Source organism: Lycorma delicatula, chromosome 1 (genome assembly GCF_047948215.1).
Source record: "Lycorma delicatula isolate Av1 chromosome 1, ASM4794821v1, whole genome shotgun sequence".
NCBI lineage: Eukaryota > Metazoa > Arthropoda > Insecta > Hemiptera > Fulgoridae > Lycorma > Lycorma delicatula.
In genome coordinates, this window is record NC_134455.1 from 342,747,671 (window position 1) to 342,766,288 (window position 18,618).

The following is an 18,618-nucleotide window of genomic DNA, read 5'->3' on the forward strand; positions in this document are numbered from 1 at the left end:
AATTCGCTAAACAGTCAGATGCTCACAAAGTGTAGTTTTCACTTCGAACCGACAGGTCTTGCTACAACTTACCACAAAAAATTGTTTACAAAACGGTTTAATTTTTTCCCTAAAAGATTATAAAATTAGGACATTAAAAATTAATTAAACATCAGTTACTGCTTTTTATGAACATTTAAAAATTTTTATTAGAAACTTCTGAGAAAGAATAATGTTTTAAATTCATCCTTAAATTCAATAACTAAGAATTTTTGAAATACTTCACTACCTTAAAGATATTTTTAAAACAACAAAACATACTTTGAGAATTAATATTATTCATGTTCGAAATATGAGAATCACATGACATTTTTTTCTGCCACTGCTTTCTTCATGATAAATTGCATACAGTCAGCTTTCTGTGCTGACGTAACAGGAGGTTTAGAAAAACATGGCGACCAATAATGCCCACAACGTGTGGTATTGAATGCTAATTTTATTTTTTTAATCTTTGTTTCTGTTTTGTTGTAAGAATATATATTTATTTACTTATGAAGTTTTAAGAGATATATGTAAAAATGAGTGTTGATGCGTACGGTCCTAGTTCTCAAACGCTAACCTTTTTGGATACAGAAGAAGGTGATTTAATTGGCGCGGATACTCAGGGATCAGAATTTGATTTTACTGATTTTACTTTGCCTTCTCAGAGTCAAACTCAGGCATCTCAGCTAGATTCAGTGCAGACACAAAATCAGGTAATGACAGCTTTTGTTACAGTTGTTTTATTTGTTAAAAGATTACTGCTGAATGTAACTTGCCAGCAGGTTTAGCCTTGAAATGATAGCCCAAATAAGTATGAGATGTTCAACAGTATATTCTTTGTATTTACGATTTAGTGGTAATTAGTTTATAGCTGTGTGCTGTAAACAATTAAGAGTACTTAAAAAGGGATGTGAAGACAGTTTAATTTATACTCTTATTACGAGCGGGAAAGTTAATGTGATAAACGGCTGGTTATTTTTTGGGGTTGGTGTATGTTTTTGCTAAGAAATAGAGATACTGTGTTTTAATTAAAAAAAGGTAGGTTATCTTATAGACTGTTTTAAGAGTTTTAATTTTATCTTTTGGTTGGTGTTATCGTAAAGTCCGTTCATATGTTGTCAGGCTCGTCTTCGTTATCTTTGTATGCCCTGACTCTCATAGTTTATTGTGATGTACATCTATGTTTCTGGTGTTAGCAATGTGATTCTTTGGTTTTGTTTTAAATTGAATAAAAGTGTATTAATAATCTCAGAATAATTTTTTTTTTTGGTTAGCCACAGTTAAGCAAGATAACTAAATAACAAAAGCACAAACTCATATTAATGGTCGTCTGCTGTAATTATTTGGTTTAATAGTCTAGTATTTGTTGGTATATTGTTTTGAAAATGTATATGACATGATTTCAAAATTTTAATTGAAAGAATACCATTTGATAGTTTTGGAACTGGATTGTTATTCTATTATATTATCATTGGTTTGCCTATTCAATGAGCATATCTGAGTTTTTGTGTATTTTGTTTTCATATTTGGGTTGAATTTTCAGTATGGTATAAGATTTTACATAATCATATCTATTATTTGTAATTTACTCTAAAGTGTATATACTATATACTACAGACTGGCCATAAAGTCCCTTTCTGTGATATGTAGGTTGGTATTTGTTACTAACATACATTTTGTCATTAGATGATTGTAAATATTATCAGAACTTTCTTCATCTACTCAAAAGTGCCTAGTTTGTTAAAAATTGATGTTATTTTTACGTGTTCGTGAGAATTTTGATTTGTATAGTGTTAAATTAAAATTGTAGATGCAAGCATTCAGTTTAAGGACTTTTTGCTAGTGTTTGGATACGAGAGGAAACATAAATGAAAAATATAAAATAGTAAGAGGCAGATTTGTTCATTGTTTTGGTAAGGTAGCTTCATCAGTAATAACACTTCAAAAGTGTGGAAAAAAGCCTTTTCCACTGAATCAGTCCCGAGTTCTGAAACTTTCCAGATGTCCTTCCACTCAATTGAATTGTTCTGATATTGTTGATTCCTGTTTATGATCTTGGTACCACAGCTTTTTTGCTGCGGTTGCCACCACCTAAATAAAGCAACAGCTTTATTTAAAATCAAAGTAGTCAATCGGATTTCGGTGGAAAATGAAAAGTCTCTATTAATTTTAATAAATGGTTATTCATTTTATAAATATAATTTAACCAAACTTAACCTACACTTGCTTCGCTCGCTAACCTTGACTAATTAACACCGTAATTTTTTGAGTAGTTATTTAATAAATTCAGTAATTATTGCAATTATTTATTATTTAAATAATCAAAACACTCCTGTTATAGCGAGCGCAGGTTAAGTTTGGTTATATATTTATAAAATAAATAAATATTAACCATTTATTAAAATTAATAAAGAGACTGTTTTGAATCTATGTTAAACTCTATATCGGCCCATTTTCCACCGAAATCTGATTTTGTTTTTAAATAAAGCTGTAGCTGCGGTGGCGTAATACGTAAGTACCATGATCTCTCTTATTACAACTGGAAAAGGTCTTAAGAACTAAATATTCTCCCATTTATTACTTTAAGATTTTTTTGGGCGTAAATCTTTCAAGCCTGCTTCATTACTGAGCTTTTTGACCAGGACATTGATTTAAGGGAAATTTGTTGCAAAGCTCTTGTAAGGTGTTTTGCCAATGCTCAATCATGGTGAATTTTTTCTTCTTTGATAATTGTGCGATTTATCTAAATAATAGATCTCAGGAAGTTTATTTTTGATGTAAAGGAAATGCCCTTTTTTATGAGAAAATTACAGACATGTAATGATATGGGCAGCAATATCTGAAACACACTTGATAAGACTACTTTTTTGAAAGAAGTTTTAACAGCATTTCACAACAACATGCAGGTCAATCCATTTGAAGTGTCCCAAAAAAATTAAGTTGGTTGCTTAACCAATTCCAAAAAAATTGAAACTTGCCCACTTGTTTCCTACATGTTTCAGGACCTTATTTAACTATTTTTTTAAAATTTATTATTTAAGCAGTTCACCTGTGGTGGCCATTATTGTTATGGTGTGCACACCTATTTTTGTGATTGTAAGGGTTTATGGAAAAAAATCATAACTAAAAAACTATTGGTGTTGGAAGAAAAAAATCATAACTGAAAAACTATTGGTGTTGGAAGGATGAAACAAAAAGCAATTTAATCATATTTTTCAAGGTAAAAGATTGGTCCAGTGGTTTATTTGCCTATCTCTCTCTTCTTTCTATGAGAAAATTACCAATTAAGTTGAACATGAAAAACTGCAGCATTTCACTTTAAGAGGCAGGGGTGGCGTAAACAGTTTGAATTATTTTTTTACAAGTAGGTATGTATTAGTAGTTGTACCATAAACAATATTAATGGTGATTTACTTACCCCTAAATCTTTATGAATTTTTATCAAACTAATTTTTTTTAAATTTAAATTTTGGCCTCAAATAATTCAAGGCTTAATAAATTTAGAGGCCTTAATAATTAAAGATTGGTCCTCCAGTGATTTATTTACCTATCTCTCTTCTTTGTATGAGAAAATTACCAATAAAGTTGAACATGAAAAATTGTGACATTGCACTTTTGGTAATTTTTTACAAGAGGCAGGGGTGGCATACACAGTTTGAATTATTTTTTTACATGTAGGTATATGTTAGTAGTAGTACCATAAATAATATTAATGGTGATTTACTTACCCCTAAAGTTTTATGAATTTTTGAAAACTAATTTTTTTTTTAAAATCAAATTTTAGCTTCAAATAACTCTGATGGGGCTGATGATAAAAGTGTCAAATGTACAAAACTTAGTGTTTTTGTAGATGTTTATGGCAAACTAAAATGTTTCTTGTGTTTTGTACTAATAAAAAAGTTATAACATCTCAAACATCATGAAAAAACTGTTAAAAGTGATACTATTTTGACTTTCTAAGCAAGTACTCCAAGGGGGTTTCTTGACTTTTTTGCACTTTACATTTTTTTAAATAGTATCACTATTTAATTATTTATTTAGCCCCTATATTGTTGAAGTTGAAGTTTTCAATATTTTTAAAATAATTTTTTTTAAATTAATGGTAGGTCTTAATTTAATAACTTAACCAATACCAGTAACTTAATACAATTTTTATTCAAAAATGCTTGTAAAACTTACCCAAACTTAGATTCAAGAATTCATTTTTATTTTTGTAAATACTATGAAAGGAAAAATAAATTGTAGCAAAATTTTAATTATTCTTCAGAGAAATAGCCTGTTTTTGTAGCAATGAAATTTTATTATTTAGTGTGGTTAACCAGCAGCTGTGATATTTCTTCTGGTAATTCTCTTTAAACTGTGTGAGAATAACCTGTCACTGTTAGTTAATTAGTTGACGGAGGGGGTGATACACCCAAAATGCTACAAGCAGCATCCAATTGTTCAATATTGTGATGTGGGACAATGTATTGTTCTTGGTCTTTGCATTCATATAACTCTGTGTTCTGCTGAGAAAAAAAATTTGTGAAACAGTTAACACAAAGAGACGTTCCAGGAACTAAATTTAAATTTGGAAAATTGTGTTCTGCAAGAGCTTGCTCTAATGTTATTTGTTTTAAGTTTTTCTTAACTGTTTTTATATGAGTTCTCAAAGGATCACAACAGAAATATCCATACAGGTGACTGAATTTTGACAAAAACCTTTTTCATGATGTTTACAAACACTGTGACATCTGAATTAACACTTAAAAAAATAAGTTGTTGGTTTTCATTACTAAATTCACAAATTTTATTGAGTTCTTTTGGCACTGTACCATACATTGATTTTTATGACACTCTTTATTCACATAGATTCCTATGGAGTTCTTCCATTGTTTTATGTGAAATTACTTGAAAATAATGTAAAAATTTCACAGATTTAAAGTTTGCAAATATAATATTTATAAGTTTATATAATATTTATGTAAAACTTAATTATTTAATAAACACTTCCAAGCATAGGATGAAATTTGAGACACTAAAGATGTGAACAGGTCACTGACCAGTCTGTAAATGCAACAAGCATAAATGAACATGTTGCAACATGAATTTTCCTGACAACTGGAAATGAATTCAAGCATCTGTTATAACATCAACACTGCAGTTGAATGGTTCAAAAAGTTTTTTTCAACTATAGTAAGTATAAAAATATCAAAGTGCCCAGAAGACAAGAAACCACCTTGGAGCACTTTAGTGAGTCAAAATGGTATCGCTTTTAACAGTTTTTTCATGATGTTTGAGATGTTATAACTTTTTTATTAGTACAAAACACAAGAAACGTTTTAGTTTGCCATAAACATCTACAAAAACACTAAGTTTTGTACATTTGATACTTTTATCACCAGCCCCATCAGAGTTATTTGAAGCTAAAATTTGATTTAAAAAAAAAATTAGTTTTCAAAAATTCATAAAACTTTAGGGGTAAGTAAATCACCATTAATATTATTTATGGTACTACTACTAACATATACCTACATGTAAAAAAATAATTCAAACTGTGTATGCCACCCCTGCCTCTTGTAAAAAATTACCAAAAGTGCAATGTCACAATTTTTCATGTTCAACTTTATTGGTAATTTTCTCATAGAAAGAAGAGAGATAGGTAAATAAATCACTGGAGGACCAATCTTTAATTATTAAGGCCTCTAAATTTATTAAGCCTTGAATTATTTGAGGCCAAAATTTAAATTTAAAAAAAATTAGTTTGATAAAAATTCATAAAAATTTAGAGGTAAGTAAATCACCATTAATATTGTTTATGGTACAACTACTAATACATACCTACTTGTAAAAAAATAATTCAAACTGTTTACGCCACCCCTGCCTCTTAAAGTGAAATGCCGCAGTTTTTCATGTTCAACTTAATTGGTAATTTTCTCATAGGAAGAAGAGAGAGATAGGCAAATAAACCACTGGACCAATCTTTTACCTTGAAAAATATGATTAAATTGCTTTTTGTTTCATTTCATCCTTCCAACACCAATAGTTTTTCAGTTATGATTTTTTTCTTCCAACACCAATAGTTTTTTAGTTATGATTTTTTTCCATAAACCCTTACAATCACAAAAATAGGTGTGCACACCGTAACAATAATGGCCACCACAGGTGAACTGTTTAAATAATAAATTAAAAAAAAAATAGTTAAATAAGGTCCTGAAACATGTAGGAAACAAGTGGGTAAGTTAAGATTTTTTTGAATTGGTCAAGCAACCACCCTTGGGTCACTTAAAATGGATTGATCCATTGAACATTATTTTGTTTCTCAGCTTTGATTGATTGCTATAGAATTAACTGTTATTTTATGCCACGAGGAGCTGAGTCAGTAAGGGACTTTTTTATTTTAGTAGCTGCTTGGAATTTTACACAACCTGTGACAATTCCTTTAGGGGCATTATAAAAATAACTCTTCCACTTGCAATTAAGGAATGTTAATGAGCTGAAAACAGCTGCTGGAGACCATTTTTACAGCTTCTATCCTTCAACATTGAAGAGAATGTCTGAACACACTTGGGGACTCGTAAAACTGTAGACAATAGGTACATTCTGTTGTAATTTAATGTAACTTTTATATGTATAAATGTTACCAAATTATTTATTTATATGGAAAAGTGAGTTTTTGACCATGTTATTGAGTTTACTTGATTGTGAGCAGAAAAGTGTTAGATATTCTATTCACAATCTAGTAGATTTGACTATTGGCTGTGTGTATTAGCCTAACCAGAGTTGAAGTTGTTTATAACTACTACAGTTTAAATAACTTGCCAAACTTTCCCGTTGGTCTATAACATGATACTGATCACTGATATGTTAATTCTATGTAAATTAATTCTGGTGAAATAGGTCAATTTCTTTATGAAATTAAACATTTGTTTTTCAGGTTTTATAACACGTAAACTTATTTATTGGTGCATGGTTGGTACGTTGCCAATTAATATGTTGAGATTTGAAGTTGTGTCTTAATTCTTAATCTGAATGACATGTATTTTTAACCAGAATGAATGTATCTATTTTCTAATAAAAAAATTGCTATTTAGTTCTTTCAGTAATTAATTTCTTTTCTTTTTGCTTTAAATTGTAAAGTTAGTTTAGCTGAATTGGCATTACTTTAAATTCTTTTGATAATTTATGTAAGTTTCAGTTATGAAGTACATGGTTTATTCATAAACAATCTGTTGAAGTTTGTCATCATGAATTTGCTATAAATATGTGTTAAATCAGTGGTTCCCAGATAGTGTTCGTGACGCACTGGTGTGTCACTAGTCTCGTAGGGTGTCCCAAAATGTTAGAATTTAAAAATAAATTTTATGTCTTTCAGAAAGTTTGTTCAATGTAATTTATACTTACCAACCTTTAACACAGTAAAAATTATTTTGAGACAGACTGTATATACCATTCAACACCCACAACAATACTAAGTTTAATTTTTCTGCTTGCTAATAATTTTGAGTGACAGTGAACTGTAACAATGCTTAGTTTACTCTTCCCATTATGTAATAAACCGAGTATTCAGTGTTGTCATGTTAACCCACCGGGTTGGTCTAGTGGTTAACGTGTCTTCCCAAATCAGCTGATTTGGAAGTCGAAAGTTACAGCGTTCAAGTCCTAGTAAAGCCAGATATTTTTACATGGATTTGAATACTAGATCGTGGATACCGGTGTTTTTTGGTGGTTGGGTTTCAATTAACCACACATCTCAGGAATGTTCGAACTGAGAATGTACAAGACTAACACTTCATTTACACTCATACATATCATCCTCATTCATCCTCTGAAGAATTATCTAAACGGTAGTTACCGGAGGCTAAACAGGAAAAAGAAGAAGAAGTGTTGTCATGTTGAGTTTTTATCCTTCAGTGTAGGAATTTTTCAAGACAGGGATTTTCGGCTGAAAAATCTTGGCAGCACTGCGGATTAGACTGTTTATTAGAGGCATTAGAACATATTAACCAGTTTCAGTTATACTTGGCATAAGTAGGTAGTATTGTAACTATTTTACAAAAGTATTTTTATATCAGTTTTATCATGGATAGATATTTCTCAGTTGAAAAAGGCAAGCTGAATCAAATTCTGGGATTGTGACAGCAATCAAGGCAGTGCTGATTCAAGTAATATGAGCAGAAATTATGATTTCATCTAGGATTCTCAATAATGAGCTCTACTTCATAAATACAGTGACAAATATATTCAATATGGATTTACATGGCGAGAATGTAAGCGATGAATGTAAGCAGATACCAGAGTACCTTACATGCAGAAGTGGTCTTGTCAAATCAGTCTATGGTGCCAAATAAACTTAGAAAATATTTAAAAAGAAATCTGATTTTTAACATTCTCCTATAGCACCACATTTCAAAAGCTTCTAATCTTTTCTTCTCAGATACTCTGATTGTCCAAGTTTCACTTCCATATAAAGCGACACTCCAAACATATACTTTCAAAAATCTTTTCCTGACATTTAAATTAATTTTTGATGTAAACAAATTATATTTCTTACTGAAGGCTCGTTTCACTTGTGCTATTCGGCATTTTATATCGCTCCTGCTTCGTCCATCTTTAGTAATTCTACTTCCCAAATAACAAAATTCTTCTACCTCCATAATCTTTTCTCCTCCTATTTTCACATTCAGTGGTCCATCTTTGTTATTTCTACTTCATTTCATTACTTTTGTTTTGTTCTTGTTTATTTTCATGCGATGCTCTTGTGTAGAACTTCATCTATGCCGTTCATTGTTTCTTCTAAATCCTTTTTACTCTCGGCTAGAATTACTATATCATCAGCAAATTGTAGCATCTTTATCTTTTCACCTTGTACTGTTACTCTGAATCTAAATTGTTCTTTAACATCATTAACTGCTAGTTCCATGTATAGATTAAAAAGTAACAGAGATAGGGAACTTCCTTGTCGGACTCCCTTTCTTATTACGGCTTCTTTCTTATGTTCTTCAATTGTTACTGCTGCTGTTTGGTTCCTGTACATGTTAGCAATTGTTCTTCTATCTCTGTATTTGAACCCTAATTTTTTTAAAATGCTGAACATTATATTCCAGTCTACGTTATCGAATGCCTTTTCTATCCACCCATCTGATTTTTAACACTCTCCTACAGCACTGCATTTCAAAAGCTTCTAATCTTTTCTTCTCAGGTACTCCATCATCCAAGTATCACTTCTATATAAAGCTACGCTGTAAAAACATGTACTTTCAAAAATCTTTTCCTAATGTTTAAATTAATTTTTTATGTATAAAAAATTATATTTCTGAATGAAGTCTCGTTACGCCTGTGCTATTCAGCATTTTATATCGCTCCTGCTGCGTCCATCTTTAGTAGTTCTACTTCCCAAATAACAAAATTGTTCTACCTCTGTAATGTTTTCCCATTTTTATATTCAGTGGTTCATCTACATTATTTCTACTACATTTCATTACTTTCGTTTTGTTTTTTCATGCAGTAGTTCTTGCATAGGACTTCATCCATGCTGTTTCATCCATTGTTTCTTCTAAATCTTTTATACTCTCAGCTAGAATTACTATATCATCAGCAAATCATAGCTTCTTTATCTTTATCTTTTCATCTTGTACTGTTATTCCGAGTCTAAATTGTTCTTTAACATCATTAACTGCTAGTTCTATGTAAAGATTAAAAAGTAACGGGAGTAGGGAACATCCTTATCCGACTCCCTTTTTTATTACAGCTTCTTTCTTATATTCCTCAATTATTACTGTTGCTGTTTGGTTCCTGTAAATTTTTTCTATCTCTGTACTTGAACCATAACATTTTTAAAATGCTGAACATTTTATTTATGTTCAGCATAAATAAAATTTATAGACCTAGAAAAGCCGTTAGCTTTTCTGGGTCTATAAATGCCTATTTTCTGGCCAAATGCCATCTTCCTTCTACTATTAATCTGAGTGCTAAAATATCTTCCCTTTCTCTATACTTTTCCTGAAACCAAATTGGTCTTCTAACACTTCTTCCACTTTTCTGTGAATTCTTCTGTACAGAATTCTAGTTAAAATTTTTGATGCATGACTGGTTATGCTAATGTTCTGTATTCTTCACATTTATCTGCTCCTGCTTTCTTTGGTATCATGACTAACACAAAGTCTGATGGAATTTCCACTTTTTCATAAATATTACACACCAGTTTGTATAGTCTATCAATCGCTTCCTCACCTGCACTGCGCAATAATTCTACAGGTATTCCGTCTATTCTGGGAATCTTTCTACCATTCAAATCTTTTAATGCTCTCTTAAATTCAGATCTCAGTATTGGTTCTCTCGTTTCATCCTCTTCTTCCTCTATAACACCATTTTCTAATTCATTTCCTTCATATAACTTTTCAATATATTTCACCCACCTATCAACCATTCTTTTTGAATTATAAATCAGAAGAACACCTGATTGAGTTACAAACTTAAGTAACAAAATACTTTCCTATAGTGTCAGTTTCAGAATTAGTATGGGAAATTTCTCCTTTAGCTATATCTGGTCAGATCAACATACAAATGCTACTAACCATACTGTGAAACAAAAAAATGAAATGTTAGACTTGTCATGCAATTCTACCATGAAAACAAAATTTTTAGGCGCTTCAGAACAGTCCTTTTGGATTTATGCGTGATATTAATATTTTGTACTCGCAAAGAGCGCCATTCAAGTTTTACTACTGAGTTAAACGTCATTGCTTGAATGTATCGTCAATTTCTACAATGAAAATAGTGAAATCTGAATAGAGGGACAGACAGGTACATCTTGAAGATGATTTGCATGTCGGCATGTCCAACCATAAGGCCACACGTGATAACTCTATGAAACACATAGAGCACAGACATCGTTAATTTTAATGGCGAATCTAAAAAAAAACTAATATATGTATTTTTAATTGGTGCTTCTGGTATGGATTGGTTGTTGTTACAGGCATTTACCTTTATCTTTCGGTGATGCTGCTCAACATGCTGCTTGTATTTAGAAGAATGTGCCTGCTTGTGTGTTATTGGCCTATGTACTCTGGATGTCTGATATTTAGAATTAGATACTACATATTTATTATTATTAACTGAAGACAAATAAGTTTGTTCCAATATCATAAACGTTCTATGATGTGTAGTCTATCAAAAAAAGTTTGGAACCACTGTGTTATAAATTGTAGATTTCAATTTTAAATTGTTAGGGTATTTTTTTTTGGTATAAAATGTATTGTTTTTGTTGCTTTCTTGTAAATGTTTACTACAAGTATTTTTATTTTATCAGAGTTTTATCTTCAGAATCTGTGTTTTCAATCTTTACTAAAAAGGGTCACTTATTGTTAAAAAATAACACTATCATCCTTATGAAATCAGACAGTGGAACTGTTTTCATAAAATTCACAATACTTTGGCTTACAAGAAAGGGTCTTATTACATTTCTGTTGCCATTTCTAATAAATCACCTTAACTTTAAAAAATCTTACCACTAGTTTATTTAAAATACAATTAATTAAAAGATACTATTTTACACACACAATATTTTTTTTTTTTTTGTCTTCAGTCATTTGACTGGTTTGATGCAGCTCTCCAAGATTCCCTATCTAGTGCTAGTCGTTTCATTTCAGTATACCCTCTACATCCTACATCCCCAACAATTTGTTTTACATACTCCAAACGTGGCCTGCCTACACAATTTTTCCCTTCTACCTGTCCTTCCAATATTAAAGCGACTATTCCAGGATGCCTTAGTACACAATATTATTTCATTTAATTTTTAATACTTATTAAAAAAACATTAAAAACCCCTGATTTTTGCATCCTATTCAACACGTTATCAATATGTCCCCAAAATTTAAGTAACAAAATACTTTCCTACAGTGTCAGTTTCAGAATTAGTATGGGAAATTTTTCCTTTAGCTATATCTGGTCAGATCAACATATAAATGCCAATAAACAAACTGTGAAAGAAAAAAATGAAATGTTAGACTTGTCATGCAATTCTATATAATAACCTTATTAATACCTTGTTGATTTATTGTATGGTTTTTTTATTTGTTGCATTTAATTTATTTAAAACTATTTTATATATTTATATTTGAAATAATAAATAATATGGATTTTAATAAAATTTTTTTGTTGTATAATTGTTGTTTTTATATCTGTAATCTATTTTATAACAATTTGACCTATATAATACATTATGAGTATTGTGTACTGATGAAAATAAAAACCTTTATATAGTTGTGAAAATTTAGGCATTTGAGGTTGTGGTAGTTAATTGGGTTCTGAGAATTGCTGCACATGTGTCAGGAATGTGAATGCTATCTATTAACAAGGAAGTATAGTAATGAACATAAATCAACTTATTTTGATGACACTATTCCTGACCCATATTGTCATATAGTAACTTCCTTGCCTGTTGACATTTTTCCATTAAAATCTACATTACAATGACAAACTCCTTTTCCACGGCTTCATAGAACACTGATATCTTTCTCTGTGCTATCAGAAGTTACACATGCACTGGAATTATAAATAATTTATTTTCCCTCCATTAGATTTTCAATGATGCCATATTTCTGATAACTCCTTAAGTCAATAAACTACCTCCTAAAGCCAACTAATGGGGTTGTAATAAACCCATTGTCTTTTAAGTGGTGTTGAATGTTAAACTTCTTTTAATTTCATTTAACTTGTAATTTTTCCCAATTTCTTCTAATCATAAAATACCCCTTTTATGTTTTTTCTCACTGCTTCCAACTTGATGACTTTCCTGCCCTAATAATGTTGTTGTATGTAAGGTAGCAATGTAACCTAGTTTCCATTTGAAAGTAGAATACTTTTACGTTCATTTCTGCTTTCATTAAGACCATCCTCCTAATCTACTAGTCATTTCTGCTTTCATTAAGACCATCCTCCTAATCTACTAGTTACTCTTTATGTAATTGTTACCTTCCCCCTTTGCCATCCCATTTTCTTCCCATTCTCTCTCCATCAATTGTACCTTTCTGTCATTCAGTTCTCTTTCTGGACCATTATTATTACTATTTCCTCTCACTAAAAATCCTTAACTTTTTCCTGCTTGTCAAACCAGTATTTTCTATTTCTTGTCCCTTCTCCATTTTTTGCAGTCTTTCGTATTTGGGGATTGCTCTTCACTGCAAGCTCTTTGTTAGATTTCTGCTTCGTCCTCAAAGTATAGATTCTGCTATTAACCAGCAATTTGTCATATCTTATTATATCTCTTTTCTATTGAAACTAGGTAAATACAAAAATAATTCTCTCCTTACTCCTCTAGTCTTTAAAGATAAGTCTTATTTTATTTGAATTTGTGTAAATTGATTGATGTTAGACAGCTTATTTCTCATAACGTCATTTTTTATGTGAACTGATTTTAACTTCATTACATTTGATGAAACAGCTTTGTTTTTGTTGCTCATCTGTGCAGCTTTAATATAGGATTTGTTGTTAAGCTTTAAATTTAGTAACCTCATTAATTTTCTGTAGATGTTGTGTATGAATACTTTTCTTGATGCCAAAAAACAGATTTAGTTTTTGCTTCCTTTCCAAGTTGATGGTCTCTTTTCTAGATTCCTACTTCAGTGATTTGTGTTTTCATATATTTTAGATAGCCTGAAATTGTGTCAAATATTTCCACTTACTTACCATAGAATTGAGTTTAGCTTTGTAAAGATTTTGACTTAATTTATCTTCGATTCGTGACATTTTTAGAAAGCAATATGATATCCTAAAAAAATTGTTGAGAAAATGTATGCTATTTTGAAAGATTTTTAATGTGCATAATATGATGTTATTTAAATGAAATTATGCCCCTTAAAAAAATTCCTTAATAAATCTTTTGGAGGAGTAACTTTCCCTGTTTAACAATTGATTATTAACAAACTATAAAATTATAGTTTATAATCAGTACATAAGCCTCTGAAGACTATTAACTAAAATTTAATTTATATATTATTTTATTATTTTTACAGTTGATTTTACAAGTAGTAGTAGTTAGTAGTAGTAGTAGTTTATTTTTATTTTTGCAGATTTTACAAGTACTGTACTAAAATAATTTAATAAAATAATAGTAATGATATTATTATAACCTTTACTATATTCAAATTTTTATTTTTATTATTTCTAAAAAAAAAAATATACTTTGTTCAGTCCATTAATCATTTAAATAATTCATTTATTATTGGAATTATCTTACTGCTGATAAGGAAGAATAAATATTAACAAAATAAGTTTGTTATCAGCTTTGTAACAATAATTTTTAAGTTTACTATTGAATTGTTGCTTAATTTAATACCAGTTCCTTTCATTATTCATCATTCCATAAAAACAAGACTATCAATAATGTTATCAATAATCAGTAAAATATTATTTTGCAAAAATTGTGCTAAAATTTAACAATGCAAGAAACAAAACTTTCTTTCATTAATAATAAAGGTGTTTCTTACATGAGAACACAAGTTACAAAAATAGTGTACGGATTTGACCATATATCAAGATAAAACAACAAACTATTGAATAGCGTTAATTTTAGTCTATATGTCTGCACTTCTTTTCCAGTAAATATACATTATTTTCATAGCTCAGTTTAATTTCATTACTAAACACAAATATTCTTACATGGCATATGAAAAAACCAGTCATCCAGTAACTTTTAACACAATTCCAAAGTACATTATGCTGTTGTAAGTTGCAGTGTACTAATAGAAGTGTTTTAACATACTTAAGGTAATAATCAGCATTGGAGCAATAATTATTTTGATTGTAGAATTGTAATAGTTAAAAGTAAAATAAAAAAAAAAAACACCCAACACATATTTCTTAAACAGCCTATGGAAATAAAATTGTGCTGACCTATGGCAATGTTGTATATCTGAAAACTAAAAAGGTAATTTCAGTGAAACAGATTAAATTTGCTGCAGAAGCTACTATAGTAAATTTTTATGTGTTAAAAAAAGTAATTTTTTTTTAGAATTGTAAATTAATAATTTTTGGTATTATTTATTTTATACGATCTTTTAAATTAATTTACAATTTTTTGTGTAAGACATCACAATTTCAAATGTGCCACTCACAAGACTGAGTAATTAAGTGCAAAGATTTTTTTTCAGTTCAGCTAAGGATCTAAATAAACTTTAAAACAGTATGACTGCTTCATGTAGGTAGTGGCATTTTTCCATTAAGTTCAATAATACTGAAAGGTCATTATAAAATTCAGCAGATTTTGTAAAGTTTAAATTTGTTTAGTAAAGTAATTAATTTCAAGAGTAAAAAAAAAAATGTAATTGAACTTAGCTATTTACAAAAGAACTGTTTTTGAGCAAAGTATTTAATATTTTGCATCGAAGAAGTGTATTTTTATATTTAAAAAATATAGACAATAAAAACTAACTTCAGATTTACAGAAAGTAACAGCTTTTCATTGCATTGGTGAAACTTTCCTCTTTGTATGCAGTCTTTTGCTGAGTTTATTTTTCTTTTTTCCATTCATTTTTTTTTTGTCTTTGTTGTTGGTAGCATCAGCTGTTTATGTTCTGTGAATATTTATTTATTTATTTTTAAAAATCTATATTTTTAATTAGTGAATTTCTATGAATTGCACTGTTTTAATTTAAATCTTGATTTTAATTATGTTTTAATTGAAACTTGTAATCTCTTTATGATAATCTACAATAAAAAAAAAATTGGAAAAAACACTAATGTTGCTAGTATTATTATGCAAAAAAACTGTTTCACTGGTGGATTATTAATGTGAATAAAGTTGTAGAAGTAAATAATTGAATGGATTTCTGTTAACAATAGTGGATTTCTATTAGTGATGATTTCAATATGAATTTTAGTGGAACTATTAATGTAAGTTTGATATATTTTATTTTGGTTTGGTGCAAAATGAACTAGTGAAGTGAGTTACAAATGATGAGTGCTTGCTCACTAGCATTTTTCAGTTAAACTTTGATAATTCAAAATTGAACAGGTTGCATTAAATTTGACAGGATATAACATTGGAAATTTTTGAAACAATGGTCCTTTAATGTGCATCTCAGGACTTCACTCATGAATTATTTGTATTTTCCTTATTTGTTTCGTCTTGATTGAGCTTTTTGTACTGTCATGGACAGGCCTGTAGGCTGAATATATATGCGAGTTTGTCAAGCCAGATAAAAACAAGGATAATGTAACTAGAAGTCCCCAATATTTTACCATTGATCCAATAGGTTTCTAGCTAAAATCCATATAAGATCCTGGGGAAGAAGGAAGCATTGAAAAGAGTGTTGAATATGAGGAAGGAGCAATAATTTGCCTGCCCAAGAGACGAAAATATTACAACTGATATTTTAGGTTGTCCAGCTGTGTAATCACCTTTTGTTTAAGGCATCAAAAATCTAAAGGTTTAAAACAAGAAAAAACTTTAATAATGGAAATAAAATTTATTAAAAGAAAAAAATGAAAATTGACGCTTTAAACATTTTTACCTAATTCAGTTGATGATGATGATATTTAAAGATTATTAGGTATTTGTGTGTCAATGCGGGATTGGGGGATCGATTTGCAATGTTTTTAAGTACTGTTAATTATTATATTTAAGTTAAGTTGTTAAATGTAAAAATTAGTTAATTAGATGAGGTTAGCAAGTGGAGCGAGCATAAGTTTTGTTTGATTATCTTGATTCTGTGTACTGTTGAATCGTGTGTATATATATATATAATCAACTTACCTAACCAAACATAACCAATGCTTGCTTTGCTTTCTAACTTTGTCTAATTAACATTAAATATATAAAATATGTACAACTTATTAAAAAAGTGATATTTTAACCAAATACAGTAATTAACATACAAAATAGCAACTGAAAACTTCAAAAAACAGTGGTACTTAAATCAGCACAAATTGAATGGGTCTCCCATTAACATAATAGTTATGATTATTTTTAACAGGTGTAACTCATAATTTATTTAGTTATTATGTGTCACTGAGGACAGAGATTATTTTGTTATAATGATTTGTGATTTTTTTTAGCGGTACTTAAAAACAGCACAAATTGAGTGGCCTCCCGATTAACATGATAATTCCGATTATTTTTAATAGATATAAACTCATTTAAAGGTATCACTGAGAACAGAGATAATTTTATTATAATTAGTGATTTTTGTCTATTAAAATGTCATTTTCCCCCACTCTATGAGATTACATTTAATATAACCTTACACTTTGTATAGTTATAAATTTTTTATTTACCTATTTTCTGTTATCGCAAAATATGAATTAATAAAATTACTATTTTATGAATCAAGTTTGTTAATACATTGGAACTTTGTTTTAGCATCATGAAGGGACCACATATTTAATAGCTGATCTGAAAGAACAAATCAGCAAAAGCTGTGTTGCATGATATTTGTGATTAAATTACTAAATTAATAATAGAAAGTTACATTTTACTTCAATCAGTAAAACCCAAGAACTTTAAAATGTATAAATATTTTATTTGAAAAGATTTCATTGGCTTCTCATTTTCTTTCCCAGCATCTGACTAATAACGTTCTGGCATCAACCTCAATCAATATCCTTTCAAATCAATATCAATGTCTTTTGGTTCAGTATCTTTTGGACTGGTTCAGCATTATCTTTTTCTTGTTTTTATATTTCCTTGATAATTAATAAACCACTAAACACTTGACATGTTTCTACCTAGTCATCCACTGACAAATGAGTCTAGCTCAGTTCAATATTTCTCAGATTGAATTGCTCTAATTATGAGAATGGCAAGTTGCCTACTCTTCTTTGGTTTTGTGTAACTTAAGTATATGAGTTATACTTCCTTTAAACATGTTATGTTATTGGAATTTTTTTTTTTGTAAAAGATTTCCCTGAACTTTTAAAAGAACAATATTACATATGATTTAATATAGTTACCAAAACTTTTACAATACATTACTCTTCTTTTTTTTTTGTTTATTGTACCACAAATTATGTTTGGCTCTAATTTTACTGGTATCACAGATTTTCAGTTGAAAGGTTTTATTTCCACTGGACATGGGAATAGTACCAATATATTTCTTATTCCATGTGTGCTTTCATTCTACTGTGAATTTTTTCTGATTATTGATTTTAGTTTTGTTCAATTGTATCATTAACTCTGGTTGTAATAATGTTTTTCTTTAAATGTTGAAAGGTATATTTATAACATTGTAAGAAATTGATAGCTACTATGTTTGTTTATTTGTTATTGTGTGGGGATGGAGATTTGGCAAGCTTGCGCTGCGTTGGGGGGACTGAGGTGATTGTTTCCCTGCTACTTGAAAGAACCTCAGTCTATACTATTATGTAAAAACAGGTCTTATATATCTGCAAACAGTTGTCTGATTTTCAAAATTTAAATGGGGTATTTGTTAGTAGGTTGAAGGCTAACTTTTGTGTGCATCAGAGGTACATTCTCTATCTAAAAGATAACGGTTATTTGTAAATGTTATCTAAAAATAAAAAAATATTTATTGAATTGTGTAAATAATAAATTATTTACAGTGCCGCACTTCTCATTTGGGTCGCTAGGTGGCAAACTGCTAAACTCTCATGCTC

At 29.5% G+C, this 18,618-nt stretch overlaps 1 protein-coding gene across 1 annotated transcript in view; it reads left to right on the top strand.

Moving 5' to 3' along the window:
- Window positions 1-407: 407 nt before the first annotated feature.
- Window positions 408-18,618, top strand: part of Upf1 (Upf1 RNA helicase) — a 98,131-nt gene continuing 79,920 nt past the window's right edge. Inside the window, exon 1 of the mRNA XM_075382316.1 lies at window positions 408-734. Coding sequence (XP_075238431.1) covers window positions 558-734 — 177 coding nt within the window. The 5' untranslated portion in view covers window positions 408-557. The remainder of the gene's footprint in view (window positions 735-18,618) is intronic.